This window comes from Arctopsyche grandis, chromosome 5, assembly GCF_051622035.1.
Source record: "Arctopsyche grandis isolate Sample6627 chromosome 5, ASM5162203v2, whole genome shotgun sequence".
NCBI lineage: Eukaryota > Metazoa > Arthropoda > Insecta > Trichoptera > Hydropsychidae > Arctopsyche > Arctopsyche grandis.
This window is the reverse complement of record NC_135359.1, coordinates 14,459,844-14,481,288: the sequence shown is the minus strand read 5'-3', so window position 1 is coordinate 14,481,288 and position 21,445 is coordinate 14,459,844. Positions and strand designations below refer to the sequence as shown.

Sequence of the window (21,445 nt, the reverse complement as noted above, 5' to 3'; positions counted from 1 at the left end):
TCGACATTTGTCATGCGACATGAAGCCGCAGAATTTATCATACGCTGTGATTTTTATTAAAATAGTGTGTATAAGATGTGTGTATAGAGTACAGAAATAATACATAAGATTATCCGACGTCTCATCAATCATTTTCGACGGAAAAATACAAGCAATATGGCCGTCTGATAGTAGGATTTTGGACTTTGATGTGAAATGATACGGGATGAATGGATACTTGAGCCGAGATCTAGTCAAAATATTATTATGTATATATATACATATGTATATTTAATGAATATGAAAAAAAATGAGGTAAAAATAAGCTATTGAGATTTTATACGGTATATGAAATGTGCCTATAATTATAATATGATAGTTATCTGAATATTGAATCAAACATTCAATTAGATGGATTTTGAAAAAATGAAAGTTTCATTTATCAATAAAAATATGTATAATGTTTAGCCTTATTCACTAACTGGAGTTTCTAAATAAGATTCGGACTTAAAAAATCTTATCTTTATCACAAGTTCGTATTGTTACGTATTCCGTGCCACTATATGTAGTACGCATTGATCTAGTTTGTAATAAGTACAACAATCGTATACGATTATATTACTTATATATTACTTATATATAATTATATTATATAAGTAATATATAAATAATTATATTAATTAAATATTATACTCAGAATAAGTTATTTTCAATCGAGGTCAGCTGACGGGACCGAATCCGGCGACCTCTCGGTGCAAAGTATTTTATTTTATTTTATTTTATTTATTGAAAAATCAACAGACAGGATGTACATAGATATGTATAAAAAAACAAATAGTAAATAAATAATATATGTAACATCCGAGTCCAATAATATATTTTTACAAAAATGAAAAAGATGAATATAAGGAAAACAAATTAAAAAGTAAAGAATAAAGGCATGACAAAATATGTAGAACATTGCATAATTAAACTATAGTATTAAAATATTTGCAAAAGGTTATAAAATAGAATATAAGAAGAAATTGAAATTTACAAATATAAAACAAATGAAAAAGGTAAATACAAAATAAACAAATGAAAAGGAAAAGAATGAAAGCTATAATATGATTAAATAGCACATTACATAACTAAACTAAAGTATAAAAATATTGAAAATATTGGAAAAACGCAACCACCAAGCCATGCTGCTGGCAAGATAAAGATGATAAAATTATTGTGGCTATGATAACACGTCATATTCAAACTGTCTTCGTCTTCTACGACCCGCCCCTCCTACCGAAGATTTTTGCAGCTATAATAATTTTAATGAATCTAATTAAGTAATAATTTCTCAACGCCTCATTATGTACATATGTATACTATTTATCCACTAAATATTATATTTACATTCAAACGGTTCTATCAGAATCCCCTTGGATTATTATGTATACAATACTCCTCTGTAATTAATACACATTTATTACTAAAAGCGCAGAATAATATTTGTATTTGTGCTTATATTATTATATATATATATATATATATATATATATATATATATATATATATATATATATATATATATATATATATATATACATATACATATGTATATAGTACATACGATCAAACAAACACGAATCGTCCGGTCGAACAAAGACAAGATTCTATCTAACCCCAACGAAGGGTTGCTATACCCACCCCAACCCTCCGGTGGTCGTAACTCATTTGCATCAAGTTTCTTGCAATAGCGACGTACACACGCAATTCCTCACCTACTAGTTCACACATACGTACATATAAGGAAATCTTTACCAACACATTACCTACTGAAAAAACAAAAACAGCGAATAGTTACATAATAGATCAAACACTAACGTACGATTAGCAGGTGAGTTGTAACGGGGACGTTATTAATATTCATACTATCGCGTTTCGAATACAAAATTCTGTTAGTCGCGAAGTTTGAGATTTGCTAACTAATCGCGTTACAGTTTCGCATGTGGCCCGAACGTGTTTCAGCTTTGTAACGCTGAAGACAACGCATGAATATTCGACTTGTATACAAGGTCGAATTCGTGGAGAGCTTAATTCTGCACTCGATTCATATTTATGTACATACATACATACCTATGATATATTTTCAAAACCCCACTTATTTATTTATTTAAGTTACACTTCAATGACCACAGAGTGAAAGGTCGAGGCTATATTTTTTTAGGTTGTCAGCTAAATTTTCAAGACTTTAAGGTTAAAAGTTATTCATATTTATAAACCTTTATCGTTGTATTTTCTGTATTATTAAATATTCAAGGTGGATTCAAGGCCGATTCAATAGACTAGACCTTTTTACAAGGCTTTTATTAACTTTATACATGTATGAAAAAATTACAACGTAATTTTTGCACACGTAAATAAAAAAAAATCAAACTATTGAAAGTATTGAGCTGAACATCTTTATTTTGATTTTTATGTAATATCTCAAAGCTGTGGTCTGTAAACTGGGAAGTCTTTATAGCAATATTAAGTAACAAAAAAATATGAATAAAAGTGGACAGCCGGAAGTAGTACTATTGTCTTACTGAAAATCAAAATGTTTGCATTCCCTTACTATGGTGCTCAAATGTGTATCGAGAACTTTCTCATAGCCGGTATATCTGTATGTGTGTGTCAATATCGAATTTTGTTTTTGATACTTTTTATATTCCTCAAATAAATAGACAAAATAATGAGCTTAGTCACATCCAAATTTTGATATACGTTTCTTATTATATTAATACACACTCTGGTCTCCCTTTATGCGATAGATGCGATATACGGGATACCACATAAAAAAGACGGCTTACATAAAAAAGTTAGGATGCTTTCCTTAATTTTTAAGAATGTGCAGGTCGTTAAAGTTTGGAGAGAAGAGGGATGTCGCTTAGGAAAATCTTATGTCGCCTATGTCGCCTATAAAATCTATGGGTTTGGACCAAGCGCATTGTATTGGCCACGGCCCGACTTTGTACGGAACAAGGCCGGTAGGGCTTACCTTCCACCTTCCTCAACACCAACATGTACACATGACAGCGTCGCGTTGCGACAAATCGCGAAAAATACCGAATTTCTCACTTGGTGTATGCAAACAACTGAAACAACGATGCAACATTATATTAATAACGTCCAAAATTATCATTTATTTTTATTTTTATTGTAACGTTGGGAACATGGGAGAGAGTGTCCAGTGTCTAAGTGCATTCGTGGGTGAATGCGGGTAGACCTACACAACAGATCAACTTGTCCTTTATAAGGAGTTACACAAGGTAGATCAAGTATTCTGGAGTGAGCGGTGGTTTCATGTGGACCTCCCGGATCGTTAAATAAATGCTGTGAAGTGACTTTGGCCTTTCATTTAAGCAATTCATTCAATTCAATTTGGCCTTTCATTTAAGGATTCATCCTGAATCCACCCCTATGCAACATTATTTTAAATATAAACTGCACAACTTCAAAACCACATAAAAAAGATCCATATTAAAAGAGGCATTAGTATAGTTTTTTTATACAATGAGCTCTTACATTACATACAGTCAGCGGTATGGCTCGGTGGTTGGGCTTTTTTTAGCAACAAGAGGACGCTGGGTTCGATCCCGATCGACCTCGATTGAAAAGAATTTATTCTGAGTATTTTCTGAAATGATCATACCTGGATATTTGTGACTATAGGTCGATCGTTTCCTATCAGAGTTTGCCAATTTTTCTGATTTCATTGTTGAACCGGTTCCTGATTAAATTGGCTAAAAATTTTCCTACCTACTATGTCACCACTATATGATTAATGTACAATAAAAAAATATGTTCAAATTCATAGATGTCTCGTTAATTTCGAGTTTTCAGCGCTCGTAATTCAGTGACTTATATACAAAAAAATTGCTGCATTGTTTGTTATTTTATTTTATTTTTTATTTTATTTTATTAATTGAAAAATCAACAGACAGGATGTACAGAGATAGGTATAAAAAAAAACAAAAAGTAAATAAATAATATATGTAACATCCGAGTCCAATAATAGATTTTTACAAAAATGAAAAAGATAAATATAAGGAAAACAAATTAAAAAGTAAAGAATAAAGGCAGGACAAAATATGTAGTAAATTGCATAATTAAACTATAGTATTAAAATATTTGGAAAAGGTTATAAGATAGAATATAAGAAGAAATTGAAATTTACAAATATAAAACAAATGAAAAAGGTAAATACAAAATAAACAAATGAAAAGGAAAAGAATGAAAGCTATAATATGATTAAATAGCACATTACATAACTAAACTAAAGTATAAAAATAATGGAAATATTGGAAAAATAGAATAGGAGAAAAAATGAATCAATCGGTCAAGATTCTCTTGATGTTAGACCTGAATTGATGTAGGGAAATACCAAACAGATCAACCTCATTCAGCTCTCCGTTAAACATACGATAAACGCGCTGCAGATAAAAATATTTTTGGGAATTAGTATTGAAAGGATCAAGTGAAAAGAGTGCAACGCGTCTAGAGTATCGAACTGGGATTCTGAAATTAACCTTATTCAGTAAATCAGAACAATCAAGGAAACCATTTATGAGCTTAAAGAAGAATATAGCATCAGTATGTCGTCGCCTGACAGAAAGATTGTTAAAAGAAAGGATTTTTAAAATGTCGGAAACAGTAGAATGGGTATAGGTAGGAAAAAGGTAGCGTAAGGATTTAATAAATTTAAGTTGACCAAGAAGGCGCATGGGGTTGACCTGTTAGGCCTTCCTGGTATATTTTAATATGAATGTAAAAATAAAAAAATAAAAAAAAATATTATACACATGAACATCGAGCTCAATCGCAATAATAATAAATTCAAACGAGTCATCCTTCGTATCATAACATTAAAAAGGATATTTTTATTCATAAGAGCCCGTATCAAATCTGCCCCATTAAAAACGGTCAACGAATCCGCGTATCTCTTTGCTATATTTTTTTTTGAACGAAAACCAACTTTTGAAAAAAGCAGATACGTGTAAAATCCTCATTATGCAATGCGCCACTCGACGGTTGACATTTGTAAAGCGTAGCTCTCGAAAAAGCTCTGTGCGCTGTTCGGCGGCGGCTCATTAAGCCGACGGTAACGAGGAAAGTTTGAGAGGCGCTGGCTGGCTCGAATTCGGCGGCAGGCATGCAGGTTCGATTGGACCGTTATGCGGTAATGCATGCGCGTCGGTAACATCTGCCAGGCTCAGGGAGAACCTCGGAAGGAATGAGAACACCCCGGAGGGAAGGGAAGAGAGAGGTACCAAGCCTATAGCGCGCCAAAACTTTAATTGAATTTCAAATTAGTTCGTCATAGTCGGCGCTGAATTCATTTGACGCTTCTGCGCGCAGCGATAACGCTCCCGCGACACACATTTTAGGACCATTGACGACTTTTTTTTCTTGACAAATTTATAACTTGACGCTTTTCCCCATTATGTACATATATGTATATGTACATATATAATACATACATACATACATTGCCATAAGCAAAGAAGCGATATTTACTTTATAGGTGGCTTTGAAACTTTTCGTAAATCCAATGCATGGTTTTCTTTTACATTTGAGCAACTTTATTTAATTTTTAATAAAACCATAATTTAAATATAATATATGTAAATATATTAGGGACTGAAACACCGTTATATCGGTTAAACGGTAAATCGGAAAAATTTGGCGTTTGGCAATTACCGATAAATTTTCTAATTATTTTATCGCGAACTAGCTGAACCCGGCAAACGTTGCAATGCCACAATAACGCATGCAATTCCCGTTCCCGTTCCCGTTCCCGTTTCCGTTACCGTTCCCGTTCTCGTTCCCGTTCTTGTTCCCGTTTCCATTTGTCGGAAAAACGCAGGTAGCGAACACATTGGTCGCGACGCGAAAACGTTTGAAATTATAGCGTTGCAATGACACTCATTCCCGTTTCCGTCCCCGTTTTTTTGTCACAGTAATCTTCCCGGATATCATACAACAAATTCTGAAAGTTCATAAATATATAGACATATTATGCTATAATATGTCTATATATTTATGTACCTAATCTATATATATATATATATATATATATATATATATATATATATTATGCTATAATATGTCTATATATTTATGTACCTAATCTATATATATATATATATATATATATATATATATATATATATATATATATATATATATATATATATATATATATATATATATATATATATATATATATATATATATATATATATATATATATATATATATATATATATATATATATATATATATATATATATATATATAATATATATATATATATATATATATATATATATATATATATATATATATATATAGATTAGGTACATAAATATATAGACATATTATAGCATAATATTGCGTTAAAGATCGATGCAAATGGCATATTGTGGATTAAGTAGTCTAGATTGGCTACGCCGATGCTTACTTAAGAGTAGCAACACAGGCCAACTAAATTGTAATTAATACGACCAGACGGTTGTTTCAATTACAACTCGAAACTTTCAAATGGTTCATACTAAATAAATAAGATTGGCTAAAACATTAAAAATAAAATAAATAAGTGTATGTATATATATTAATTATCACAAATGAACTTTATACGTCATTATTCAAGTGACATTTATTTTTAATTATTTGTTAACGTTTTTAGGAAAAGTAACCACATACAGTTAACTATCCATTCCACGATTTTTTTACTTTATCTATGTAGGTAGTTTTTATTTACCGTATACTGGTATACTGGTAGTGGGAAAAATTGTATACAGTTTACCAGTAAATGAAATTTGACAGTACTTTGCAATCCTTAATATACATACATACATATTTCATCATCATTTTAGAATTTTTAAACAAGGAAAAAAAGCATATGCCACAAGCGAAAATTTTGAAATTCATCTTTTTATCTAAAAAAAACTTTCGTAAACAGTGCCGAAGGCTAAATTTTCATAGCGGTATATATTATAATTTTCTATCGAAAAGTAATAATAAATAAAACAATAATAATAAATGATTTTTTTTATCAGTCCACCTTGTGCCTCTGTTTCTATAGCAATTATGTACATAATTACAACGGTGACAGGGGGGAGGGTTATCATTTTGTTCGTTACTTTTTTTTCTCCTATTTACAGAAGTGAAAAAGGCTTAGTAAGCTCTAACCTCGTTGCGAACCACAAACTTTTGATATTATATAAAAGTTTTTCATTTTTAAGCTTCTACATTCATATTAACATATTTGATATGTGAATTCAAAACCATCGTTTGCCTTTTTTATGTCTTTATGCAACCACAATTTTATCATTATTCTGTATAATATATGTAAAAGTTTAATCCATGTATAATTTGAAATTAATATTCAATTGATTTCAAATTATACAAAAAATATTTATAAATTTGTGGTTTTTCACGAATAATGGCGTATTTTGAATGTTAGTTCATAATTCGCTAATATAATACCTATATATGCAAAATTGAGCCCCCCATACGTACAGCGTGGAAGTATTAGGCCACTTGAAAAAAATGCTTTTGGCCGAAAACGATTTCAAACGAACAAATCAGCGGTTCGAAATCAGCGCCATGCCAAATGCCAATGCCAAAAACACGGGAACCCAGTCAGAATATTTAAATACATTTTCAAACTTCAGAATGGATAAAATTTTCTGAACAACTTAAATTATCGCGATGTGAAATCCAAACGACAATATAAAGAATACAGTGATTTTGGTTCTATAAAAATCGATCAAAAACGGGAAGAATAAGGAATAAAGACCATGGATGAAGAATGTCTTTCAAAATCCAAAAACAGACGTTCTAAACTAGTTGAAGAAGTAAAAATGAAATTAAAAATTTTCTTCGCAAGCTGTAAAAAGACGTCTGATGAAAGCTGAATTATGTGGTTTCAGAGCCAAAAAGTAGCCATTGCTCTCTGAGGGGTCTACGTGACGAGCCAGAATTTTAAATTACAGAAAACACAAATATCGGAAGGCAAAGATCGAAAAAAATTAATACGGGAGGAAAAGCCTGTTCCTCTTGTTCCTGTTGTATCCTGCTCGCGCAAATTAAGTAAGTATGTACCGTTTACCATGCACCCTTTTTTTTGATCTTTCGACTTAAGATCTTTCGATTTTCGATCTTTGCCTTCCGATATTTGCGTTTTCTGTAATTTAACATTCCGGCTCGTCACGGAGACCGCTCTCTGAGATATGTACATACATATGTACAAACATATAAACACATAAATGGAATACAGCGAATTTTGGAAACAACTTAAGTTGGACTTACGTTTCCAATGTGCTCAATTTAAAATCTCGCTTTGCTTTGACCAAAATGATTATTGAATTCTTAAATCAAGAATACTTTAGTAATATAAATCAACAAATATATACAAAATTATATATGTACATTGTAATCTAATATTATGCAATATAATGTAACTTCGTATGTGATAAAGGAACTCTTACATATTATAACAAACATACTTGTATATTGTACACGTGTAATTTGAATAATAAAATGTGCGATATTCAGCAAAAACCGCTTCGATACTCTCTAGCCCCAACATTGCAGATTTTATACAGTGTAAGAAGTGAGAAATCTAAAATGAAGATAACACAACCCTACGATTTTGCGTTTGCGTTCCCGCGTGCATAGTTCTCGTTCCCGACTCGCATTCCAATCTTGCTTGCGTCGTATGTCGGACAAAACAAAGGCGAAAATAAAAGTAAAATAAATAAAAATGAGAGGCCGAAACTTGCAAGGTTTTTCTTGTCCTTGTTAATTCGTGTTAACACGACAGCGACAAATGGGAATATTTATTCGCAGGCAGAAGAAGGAAACGCGTGGGCAGTAGGGCGACCAGGCGGCCGGGACAGGCGACCGGTCCGACCCAGCTTCGTTAATTTTCCACGACGCACAAAGCGAACCGATAGCGAGGAAAAAACCCTCCCTACAAACCCCACCCTCCAAGCCAGGCTCCCGGACAAAACAAGAAACACCTAATTATTTATAATTTATCCTGGAACGGAGAGGGAGGGTGGCCGGAGTGTCTCGACCGTGGCATTCCTCTGCAAAATTGGGATATCCTTGGAATGCGCAAAAAGCGCGGGACCGTGCGAGTAATTAATATACCCCCCGTCCTAACGAAGAACCTTAAATACATATACGTGTATACATATGTATACTTATTATGTGTTCGTATATACAAAGCGTCCATTTGTTAGATTAACTTTTGTAGCGGAAATAACGGAGCAATCCAGATAGTGCGAATTAATGGACATCCTAGGCATGAAACATTCACGGGGACGGACGGACGGACACCCAGGCTCGCTAATCCCTGGAACCCACATCGTCCCGGTTATTCATGAGCGGATGGTGCGCCTAATACGCCTCGGTACCATTGTCCCGGTGCCAATGCAAAATGAAATTATTTAAGGTAGGATGGATTAAATTCGACTTGACGTCTACTGTTCTAATTTTCATTAGAGTGAAGTCTATCGTCTATATACAATGTATATAATTTAACAAAAAAATAGGAAATTTCATTGTAACATCAGACTTTTTTCGGAATTTCTTCAAGTATTATAATATTAAACGCAACAGTGAGTAAGACTATACAATGCTACAAAAATTTTCCATTTTGAATGAAAGCCCCATAACAATACGATTTCTTAATCTAATAATCCACGGAATGGTTATTGATATTAAATATTTAAATGTGTATATAGTACAAAGTACTTAATAGTACAAATAACTATATAGTATATAGCTACACGCATTCGGCAACAAAATTGCCGAATAGACAATTTCACGGATTCGGTGTAACACATATACATATATATTGATTATTTTCTTTTAATTGGTTCGTAATGTAAAAAGCTAAAGACTAAAACGATACCTGTACTTTATTCGTACACCAGTGAGTTATAAATAATTTTCATGATGGTGTATCAGATTTTATATTGATTTATGCCTTTCATGTTTTTCGGTATATTTTCAAAGAAAACGTGCCGAAAATATTTTCATCTCAAATTCATATTTATTGAATTCTGTCAATCAAAGAAAGTAATGGTTTGTTTTTCAAACATAAAAGGAAATCGTAATGTGATAAATTGAGTAAAATACGCCGTAGCCTTGAAACGTCGAACAGTACAAACGTAAAAACAAATTCAAAAAGCTAAAATGCCATAAAAGTTTTTCGATCGAATCATTTGTAATGGAATTCAAGGAGTTCATTAGCTGGGCGGTAATTAATAGTGATAACAAATTGGGAACAATATCGACGTAACCGTAATTAAAACTCTTAAGCGCCCCATAAAATGAATTAATCGCTACGAATTCGGCAGAATACACCTAAAGGACAAAATCAAAAGATCATAAAACGCCGGTTTGTCGCTGTAATAAGCTTTCGGCATCGAGATGAGGTCCTCGTTGTGCTAACAAAGCGTCCTCAATGTGGAGGCGGGGAGTTCAGCTCATACCCAAAAGCATTTGTCATCAATGGCTGGATCCTTTTGTAGGACCTCGCCTCCATTATTAATACGGAATCCTATAATTCACATGTATTTTTTTTTTTGCATTTGAAAAATTAATCCCGTTCCGACGAAATTAGAGATGTTCAAAAAAAAATTAACTTCATTTCCAACGCTCGAGAGCAATCAGTAGGACTCAGACACAAAGGCAGATACGTATATGTATATGTGTAATATATAGAAAAGGTTTTTTTTTACTTTGAAAGGTTGAACTCTTTCCCAAAAGGGTACTGAGCAAAGCGAGGGCAAAGTTTCAACACCACATTCGTTATTGATGATCATTCATATTTTGCAAAATTTCAGCGTGGAAAGAATCATGTCATAAGACTCATATTAATTATAGCTCATTTTAGAAGCAGTTTGATTTGTGAAAAAATAACTAACAAATTTAAATTAACACTCCGTAAGCATTTTTCCTTTACATAAACGTTATTCAAATATTATTTGACGTTAAAATTATTTTTTTTGGATTTTCTAGCGAATCGCTTTCAAGGTATCTTTTCCATTGATAATTATAAATATCAATTAAAATTTGAATTATACCTAAATATATATATAAATTGATATCAGACATGAATTGATTGAAATTTAAACGCTCAAATTTGTATACTTCGCTAACATTATAATATCAAAAGCAAATTAATTTTAATATTAAAAGAAAATTTCAAAATCATACACGTTACAATTTACGTAAGTAGTGACATGAATATATTATTTTTATATTTGACCGTCTATGTCATAGACTCGATGACATATCAAAAGGAAATGGACAAAAAAGTACCTCTCCGATCTTACGTCGTTTTTTTTTTTCGTAAAAAATATTTTACTTGAATAAGCATGGTTTTTGAGAACATAGCTTAAATCTTTATAAGAACACTATCATAAAAAAAATAACGAATTCTTAATATGATATAAAACTCGTGTATTTATATCAGTCAGCGCGAGTATTATAACGAAAAAGAATTCTTCACCGTAACTGGAGCTAGTCCAAATGTGTTAATAAGTCCATAAAAGGACCAAAGGTAAACTCGTCTGAAGGGTCATCGTCTCCACAAGACAGGCGAGACCTCATCAGCCGTTTTGCATAATATACTTATACACGAAAATTTTATGTGCTTGGCATAAAGGCTTTATTCCTCTTTTCATGCCTGCATAATGAGGTGGCGAGCAAAATGTCCTTCTCAGCCTTTTTCCCCAGTTTTTTTTGGTCGACGCTCTGAAATGATGGAACTTTGTTCACTTTGTGTGGTCTAGTATATTTTTAAACGAGTTCCGGCACAAAACGGTACGAATTTTAAATTGCTTAAAAGGTCTGGAATTTTTTCGAAAAATACCCCTCCCCTTGTCCTGCTTAATTATGTTTTAAACGGCCCTAAAAAGCGGCAGGGTTGACCTCATAATTTTCAGGGGTAGCCGCCCTTTGTTTGGAAAAGTTGTATGCAGTTTTTTTTTTTGTGCAGCCATTACATACCAATGTTTACAATTTACTCACTAGGCAAGTGTCTCATGACAAAAAAATTCCATTTAAGTTTAATAAAATTCTGTTTAAAACAAAATCTTCACTCTGAGAAATCTTTCAAAATTAATTGTATATATGTACATATGTACGTGTTTTCATTTAATACTTTTCATCATACTTTGTATATCGCTGATTTTAAAATAAATTGCAGGCCATAAGATGTACTATGTTGGTTTTAATTGTTTGAATCGTATCCATAAATAAGTAACTACATACTAGCTCATATGTAGGTACTACCATATATATGTATTATAGATATAAAGGTGTACAATTTTCCGCCTGCTTTTCGTCAGTTGAAATTGTAAGGGCGCGTTCACACTCGCTTGCTCGTTTCACTTTCACCGCACGCACATAAAAAAGTTTTGTTCTAAAAGGGAATTGTGTACATACATAAATATGTATCTCGGGGTCGCACGCTCGTTACTTACGACCAAAACTTTGCCCAGAAAAAGCAAGGGAAAAAGAGAGTTTTTCATTACCGAAAAGTGTCTTCGAGCGCGTCTACATAAACACACGCACTTTATTATATGCTGCGCGCATAAGGGAAAACGCGAATTTTTTATATATTTTTTATTTTTTTCATTTTTTCGGAAAAGGACGCACTTTTCACTCAGCACTCTCGGCCTCGAACGTAACATTTTCCAGTCCCTCCTCCCTCCCCACTTCGAGTGGAAAAACTTTCATTTTCTTTTAAAAGTGCGGTGCAAGTTGGGATGAGCGCTCACCAGACAGATATATTATTCTTCAGGGGTACCGAATTTACATTTGTTGGAAAACTTTGACGGGTATCATTTTAACAAGCTGATCTCGCATTATAAATGTTTTCCGCCGCTATACATACCTACACACACACACACACACTCACATTATACATGTCCGAAAATATGTACATATGTATATGCATACATTTACGTACATATGTAGGTATACATATGTATAAACAAATGAATTAATACTAGTAGTATTAAAAGTTTTAAACCAACAAAATATTCTTCCCCCACCTGTCATTCGTTATCCACGAGTGTCTAGATTATCAATTAATTAATAAAGTAAATATACATACATTTATTATTATATTTGCGATCTGTTACGAGTGTCGAATCGAAATGACTATTATACTACGAAGAGTAGACACAAACACACACACACACAGACAGATTAAAACGATTATATAATAAATGTATTATATAATAATTTATTATGCATTTATTAAGCATATTAGTCAACTTTTTGCATAGAACTAAAAATCAGGAAAAGATATTTTGGAAATTGGATTTATGTAATATTTGTGAAATCTGTTTAAACGTTTTATCAAAAAAAAATGGCTAAATTATCATAAAATATTTTCAAAAACTATTATAGAAATGCTTGAATAAATTTTCTAATGATTGACACCAAAAATAGCTCACTTACACAAACATACTATTATTACAGCTATTTATAAGATTTTATACTACATATTATATTCTGTATACATATATTTTGCATTCGATATAATGTCATAGTACATATTTTCAATTTTCTCCAGAATATAGCGATGCGTGATTCTGTTCGTCAAATATGTATGTGTGTATTTATGTACATTTTAACACAATTTTTTTCCAATTACTTTTACCGGATCAACCTCATGAATATTGTAGTTTATTATTATAAAATGACATATTTTGTACTGTGAATTTTGATAATTAAGCTTGAGGCCAGCGTCAAGTGCTAATGAAGTACACGGAAAAGCACTTTCAAAGCGTGTGTCAACCGAACCACCTCACTATTTGCACACCCCTACCTGTTAGAGAGATATTATAAACCAATGAAAAATTATGGAACATTTCATATGCATGTATTCACATTTTTATGTAACGGCATAAATCTGTCCATGCGTTATTAAATTTCATGTAATTTGGAATAGTTTATGATCAAAATTTTATTTTATATCAAATTTACATACAATTCAGTGTACAATTTTAAGCGTATGTGTGTGAAAAATGTTTACTAATTTTGTATAAGTATATTGAATTGAATACAAATGTGCATTTATTGTACTAGTTCTTCGTTAATTTTCACTTTCAATTTACGTACAGTTAGTGTTACAGAACGAGGTATGAACTATAATACATACAATGTATGTACGTACATACATTATAAACTTAATACAACAAGCCGTTACATCAAAAGGCTTTTTTGTATTATAATATGCATATATGTATAATGTACATATTAAATTTCAAAATTTTCACTGTAATATGTATTAAACAGCGTATTTGAATGTTTATATTCTTCTTTGATAGCTTGTAAAACTATGAAAACAAGCTTTGAATATGTTTATAACATAATCATATCGTACTTATCCACACTGTTTACTTATTGAAGTTTTTGTGTAGAAATTTAATTCTTTTTGAAAACTTATACAAGTTCCTTTACTTTTACAAAGTATCATATATTCCATTTTCTTTGAGACACAAACTTCAAAGAGGGTGAAGCTTCTTTTTGGCTTAAACATGTTATTTAGTGTTTCAAAAGCGGCTCAGTCTAATTCAATACTGATCTCAACTTTCCCTTCTCGAAAACTTCACCCTTGAAATATACATATATTTTCTCATATGCCTATATTTTATTTACACACACGTATAATATATTTTTTTACATTAATTACTGACTAATTGTCGAAGCTTTAAGATGGGGTACCCCATTAATATTAATCCTATACCATAAATGCACGAACGTACAAGATTTTTGGTCAATTTTATTTTAAAAAGTGAATCAACAATTTTGATTCAATTATTCTTACTACCATTCTTGATAAAAAAAATTCAAAATATTATACTCTACTTCGAAAAAAGTCATTTATACGGTCAAATCACAAAACTCGATCCCTTATAAATTCCCAGGCCGTTTCATACGTATGTATACATATACAAAAGCAAGTATCTACCCGCTTTGGATCAAACGTTAATAAAAAATGAATGAGTTTATAAAACCACACAAGCAATAAAGCTACAGCTAAATAAAATGATGATTTAAATTTTTCATGTTTGTATAAAAATAAATAAAATATGCTTACAGAAAAATTATATCCGCTTAGGTAAAATTTAATCTCCTTCCTCCATTGCAATCTAAAAAAAAAGGAAATTTTCAAGCTTTGCACCAGGGCCCACACTTTTATTACGCCACTATTTGATCGTATATTAGCCAGCAAATCACGAAACTCATGAATACCAATTTAAAAGTTTAAAACGACATAATTTCATACCTTTTCACGCCCTCAAGCAAGCTAACAAACCGTTCACAGATTATCTGTACTAATGCCGCAAACTATTGACTGATTTACACTAGAGCTTTTACTATTTTATATATTTATATGTATATATTATACATATGTATATACGTAGTCAAAAGTTGTATTGTATCAATTTCAAACGTAAATTAATTTCACGGTTAATAAATTGTCTAAATATGCATTTATATGGGATCTCGTGTGAAACTTGGTGTTGACATACACCTGTCACGAGAGCTTTCGCACTCTCACGACTATCGAACCAGGATACGACCCGATCAAATTCAGTGGCGCCGTTTGTGAAACCACCGAAATAAACAGACAGAAAAAAATACAGGCAACATACATACACAGAAATAATGAAAGAAAGGGAAAAAAAACACGTCGTAATAAAATACGTCCGCCGTGCATTTAATGATCCGTGAAAACTGTGCGCTCAACCATGGGACCGTAATGGTCGGAATAAAAATGTACCCCGTTGGGGGGGTAGTCGGGTACCATAAACGTCACACGAATATTATTTTAACCCCGGCGTAAAGTTTCCCGGCGATGCACGGTTAAACATTATGCGACCGCCGTTCGCATATCTTGGTCTGTCAAACGATTGTGCAAATGTGACGTTTTTATCGTGACGTTAACTATACTATCGTAACTTGCCCACTAACAAATATTAACGCGTATTTAACACGACACTACTTAATTTACTATAACGACTATAATTCACTATTAAAGTTATTGCAGCAAATTGTAGTCCATTCGTCCGTTTGTAAGGACAAACAGAGTTATACAGAATGTGGCAAATCACGTGATATCAAAACCAATATTTTATAGGGTGACATCAAATCATGTAGTAGTCGAATTTGTAATTCTCGTAAATCCAAAATTCCATATTTTCAACTGAAATCGATTTTTACAATGTATCACTATCATCATTTTTAAATACTTTTCCGACCATTTGTTCCGGAATGGTCGTTTTCCGGTTCGTTTATATTGTTACAGCTAAATCCGGTAACTGTGCGTAAACAGCACTACGAAAAATATTCTTTAGTACATTCTACATGGGTCTTCGTGACGAGCCAGAATGTTAAATTACAGAAAACACAAATATCGGAAGGCGAAGATCGGAAATCGAAAGATCTTAAGTCGAAAGATAAAAAAGGGTGCATGGTAAGCGGTACATACTCACGTACATACTCACTTAAATTGCGCGAGCAGGGTACAACAGGAACAAGAGGAACAGGCTTTTCCTCCCATATTCTGCGCGCGCACATTAATACGGGAGGAAAAGCCTGTTCCTCTTGTTCCTGATATATCCTGCTCGTGAAAATTAAGTGAGTATGTACGTGAGTATGTACCGTTTACCATGTACTCTTTTTTTAATCTTTCGACTTAAGATCTTTCGATTTTCGATCTTTGCCTTCCGATATTTGCGTTTTCTGTAATTTAACATACCGGCTCGTCAAGGAGACCGATTCTACATATATGGACACATTCATATGCTCCGTTATATTTGTGTGACGTATTTGAAACAGCAGCAACCGACATGATCTATTCATATTAAATAGCAGTACATATCAAATATACCGATTTTCTTTTACCACTGTAGAAATGTTCACGCACGTTATAGGCGAGTGCACCCGTACTAACGAACGTGTCGCCATGTGCATATGAATATTTTCAGACGCGTCATATTGTGACAATATTGACTCGACGATATGATGCAAGCAATATTGCGCCGTATCGTCGCCCTTTGTAATGTATACATATGCAAGCCAAGTTTGCCTTGTACTCGCCCAAAACAAGCATGAACGTGCCGAAAACAAGCGGTGCTCTATAGTATGAACAGAAACAGTATTTTCCGTGCAATATTGTGCCAAGCTGTTGCCTCACATTGATAGTTTTTCTTTTGAATTAAGGTTCTTTTATATAAATACTAGTGTTGTGCCCGTTGATTTCAACGGGTGACTTCAGAAATAAATTGATACACAAATTAAAATAAAGTTATATTTTATATATTATATATGTAAATGTAAGGTAGTATATAGGCGCGCGCACGTATTAAAACGCTCCCCGTTCACCCGTGGCGAAATTATGAATGTGTGTGTGTGTGTTACTTCATAGATGTGTGTCAGTGGCGTGCGGTCCATGGATGCGGTGGATGCGGCGCATCCCCTATAACTTTAAAAAGCCAAGAGTATTTTTAATAAATATTTGAATTTCGCTTCGATGTATTCTTAGTGATGTACGTGATTATGATGTAGTATATGATATATATTTCACATATCACGTGTTTTTTGTTACATGATGCATTATATAGGATCTTTTGATAATTTTTATTAAGGATTCGCATAGGCCGCATTCGCATAGGCCGGCCACAGGCGAGTGACGCTGGCGAGTAGACGCTGAGTGAAGTGCGCGCGCGTCATGGATTCGGAGTTCGGACCGATCCCATTTGCGCATGCGCACTATGAGGCTGTCATATTCGCGCGGACGCGTTGACACTTGTTTAACCTCTACGGTGGATTCGGTTTCTCTGTTTGCTTATCTATTGAGTTTCACTTGGAAGCCGCTGTTGATCGATATTTCCGCACGCTACGCCCCAAGTTATTTATCAAAAAGCTAGCCGATTCATTTCTTTAGACGAAGTTAATCATTTATACTGTAAGTTGGTTATTTTTTACTTTTGAATTAAGTTTTCATTTTAATTAGTTTCGTCTAACTTTATTTTTAGTTTACGTTCCACTACTTACGAGTTTTCATTATTGCCTTTAATATGGATATCGAAAATAACAATGAGAGTGGACTTGTCGTCGAGATCAATAATAATTGCAATTGTTTAATTGAAAATGTGCTGAAAAGAAGATTTGCTTCTCTCCCATTTAATGAAAAGGAGATTATTGTTAAGAGCCCCAAACCCACACCAATATTAAATATTCAGTCTAAAACAAAAACATTTAAAAGGTACACAGAAACATACGAAAAAATTTCATGGATTTGTGGATGTGCTCACTTAACGAAATTATTCTGTTGGCCATGTATTTTATTTTCTCAAGAAGTGAATGTCTGGAGTAAATTTGGATTTTCTGACCTAAACAATTTAAGTAAATCGCGCAAGAGACATGAATGTTCTCAAGCTCACATATGTTCTGCTGCTCAATTTAAAAAATTTGGAAAGGGACCTCGTATAGAAAATTTTTTAAGTGCTCAGTTTAAAGCAAATATTGAAATGCACAACAAAGAAGTTACTGCAAATAGATACATTTTGTCGAAATTAATAAGCGCGATCTGTTTTTTAGCAAAACAAGAACAACCTTTACGAGGACATTTTGAGCACCAGGAATCGGAAAATAGAGGGAATTATATTGAATTGCTGTATCTGTTGAGTGAATCAGACATAAAATTGAAAACTCATTTAGATAACTCTACGGTGTTTACTGGACTATCGAACCATATACAAAATGACTTGGTATCCGCAATATCAAAAGTCTTGCTAGATGAGATTAAAACTGAAATACGTGCATCAAAATTTGTTTCCATAATTGTGGACGAATCTACAGATATCAGTCGCAAAGCTCAGCTATCTACTATTTTTAGATATGTAGATGAAAATAATGAAATTCAGGAGAGATTTGTTGGATTTGTCGATGTTAGTCCCAATAGAACAGCTAATGCTCTTTTTCAGCACATACGTGAGACCTTGGAAGAATTTGGTTGTTTGGACAAATTAATTGCACAAACGTACGATGGAGCGGCTGTAATGTCCGGGGAGCATAATGGAGTGCAACGAAAAATTCGAGATATTTGTCCTAATTCTTTATTTGTCCATTGTTACGCTCACAGATTGAATTTAGTTTTGTCGCAATCTGTTAAACATATATCCGGATGCAAACGTTTTTTCAGCCGTATGTTGTCATTTTCAACTTTTTTTTGTAAGTCTTCAAGAAGAATTTCCCTTCTCGATTGTCAAATAAAAAAACGATTTCCCACTGCTGCCCCTACACGATGGAACTACAATAGCAAAATTTTAAATATGATATTAGAATATCAAACAGAATTAATGGAAATATTTAATCAAATAATTAATGACGAAGACGAATGGGATACTGATGCTGTCATAAATGCTGAAGTCCTTCATCGTTATTTAAAAGAGTTTGAATTCAATTTCAATTTGCATTTATTTTCTGCAATATTTAATTCGGCAAATTTTTTATTTGAAATTTTACAAAAAAAAACCTTTGACATATCGTATTGCGTAAGTGAAATTAAAAAATTTGTAAAATATTTAGATAACAAAAAAGACGATTTTGATTCATTGTGGAACAAAGTAATAACTAAAAATTTTAATAGAAAAAGAAAATATGCTGAATGTGAAGAAGATGTGAAAACAACGTATAAACTTCACTATTCTGAAATTTTAGAAACTCTTTCAGTAAATACAACCAATCGATTTCGAGATATCGAAAATTTAAAATTTCTCGAATTTTTTAACGTCAAAAAATTTAAAGAATATGAAAATAATTTTCCAGATTTCCTATTTAAATCACTCCACCTAACTTATGGAAAATACTTTGATTTTATGAAATTAAAAAGCGAATTAATTTACATGTACTCAACGCAAGATTTTCATTTGAAATCTATAAATGACGTAAAGGAATTAATTGTGAAAGATGATCTAATAGACGTTTTGGAACAAGTATTTAGTTTAATACAATTAATTTGTACGATACCTTCCACGAGCGCATCGGCTGAACGATCATTTTCGACTATGAAAAGAATTAAAACGTTCACCAGAAGTAGTCAAAGTGAAGAAAGACTCTCTGGTCTTGCTTTAATTGCAATCGAAAAGAAAATAATGTCAAATTTAAAAAACAATAAAAAATTCTATGATGCGGTTATCGATGAATTTTGTAAAAAGGAACGAAGAATAAAATTAAATTTTAAAAAATAAATTGGTCGGTTTTTTTTTTCAAACAAGGGACAGCATCCCTTGTTTGAAAAGTCACCGCCCGCCACTGATGTGTGTATATGTGTACGCTCCCGCACAGCTCATCTGACGCTGACGCCACCAGTTACAACTCGCTCAATATCAGGAGCACCTGTCAAACGCTCCACACCTTCCCCGCTTCCCTGCGTCTCCTCGACACGAGCTGTCGTCACGCCACATCCTTATGCATAACGTATACTCTTGGTATTCTAAAATTTGTTTTTTTGAATTCCCCATACTCGTTGATGCACTCGCACAAACATATGTACATACATACAAACATACAAACATACATACATACATACATACATACATACATACATACATACATACATACATACATACATACATACATCCCGTCCGTTTTTATATATATTATTATACAGTAAATCGTAAGTGCGTTTTATATGGGTGATGTACGAACATACGATATTTACCTTTATATTTATGTAGATGTACATGTGTAAATCGTTTCATATAATTTTTGCACTCACTTAATTGTATGTATGTATATGCATGAGAGAGGAAAAAAAAGATTGATTCATGTTTAGAACGGTCATAAATCATACATAGGAAAATATTTATGTTTCAGTTTTATTCTAATAATTAAGTTTCTATTCAAGTTTTGAATAACATAGTACTATGTATATATTATATGACGAGGTAGCGTCATTTATTTGTGTATCAGATGTGTCGGTGAGGACCTAATCCGATTTGATGGGGCAGGTTCAACACGTGCCAGAGGGCTTCTTGGCAGCCCTCTCCTCTGAAAGGACGTATCGCTTTCGCATTAGGAGAGGGTGAACTCTCGCAACTTGGCCTCTCACAAAGCAAGAGGACGTACGTGTGCACTGCCTTTTGATAAAGTTTGCCTTAACGTTTTCCAAAGCACTTTTTCTCTACAAAGAAAGTCAGCCTTTTCCATGAATGTTATTCATCGGCTAGTTCCGAAAACCTAATTTCAAAACAATTCACCTTTATATAATTTATATCAGCCAGAAAGTGTTCATCTCGTGACTTACATATGTATAAAACCAACAAACAAATATTCATTTATTTTTTGTTTTAGAATATTTATACACAAAAGAAGTATCGGTTAAGGACCCGTGTCC

General features: G+C 32.7%; 1 protein-coding gene across 1 annotated transcript; it reads left to right on the top strand.

Moving 5' to 3' along the window:
- The first annotated feature begins 17,753 nt into the window (after positions 1-17,753).
- Positions 17,754-20,297, top strand: LOC143912335 (zinc finger MYM-type protein 1-like). The gene is made up of 2 exons (XM_077431619.1): positions 17,754-18,010; positions 18,081-20,297. The coding sequence occupies exon 2, from the start codon at positions 18,123-18,125 to the stop codon at positions 20,295-20,297; it is 2,175 nt and encodes a 724-aa protein (XP_077287745.1). The 5' UTR covers positions 17,754-18,010; positions 18,081-18,122.
- The last annotated feature ends 1,148 nt before the right edge of the window (positions 20,298-21,445 follow it).

Bases quoted from the DNA above. Each gene is read 5' to 3' on its own strand.
- LOC143912335 (XM_077431619.1), top strand. From the start codon at position 18,123: ATGGATATCGAAAATAACAATGAGAGTGGACTTGTCGTCGAGATCAAT.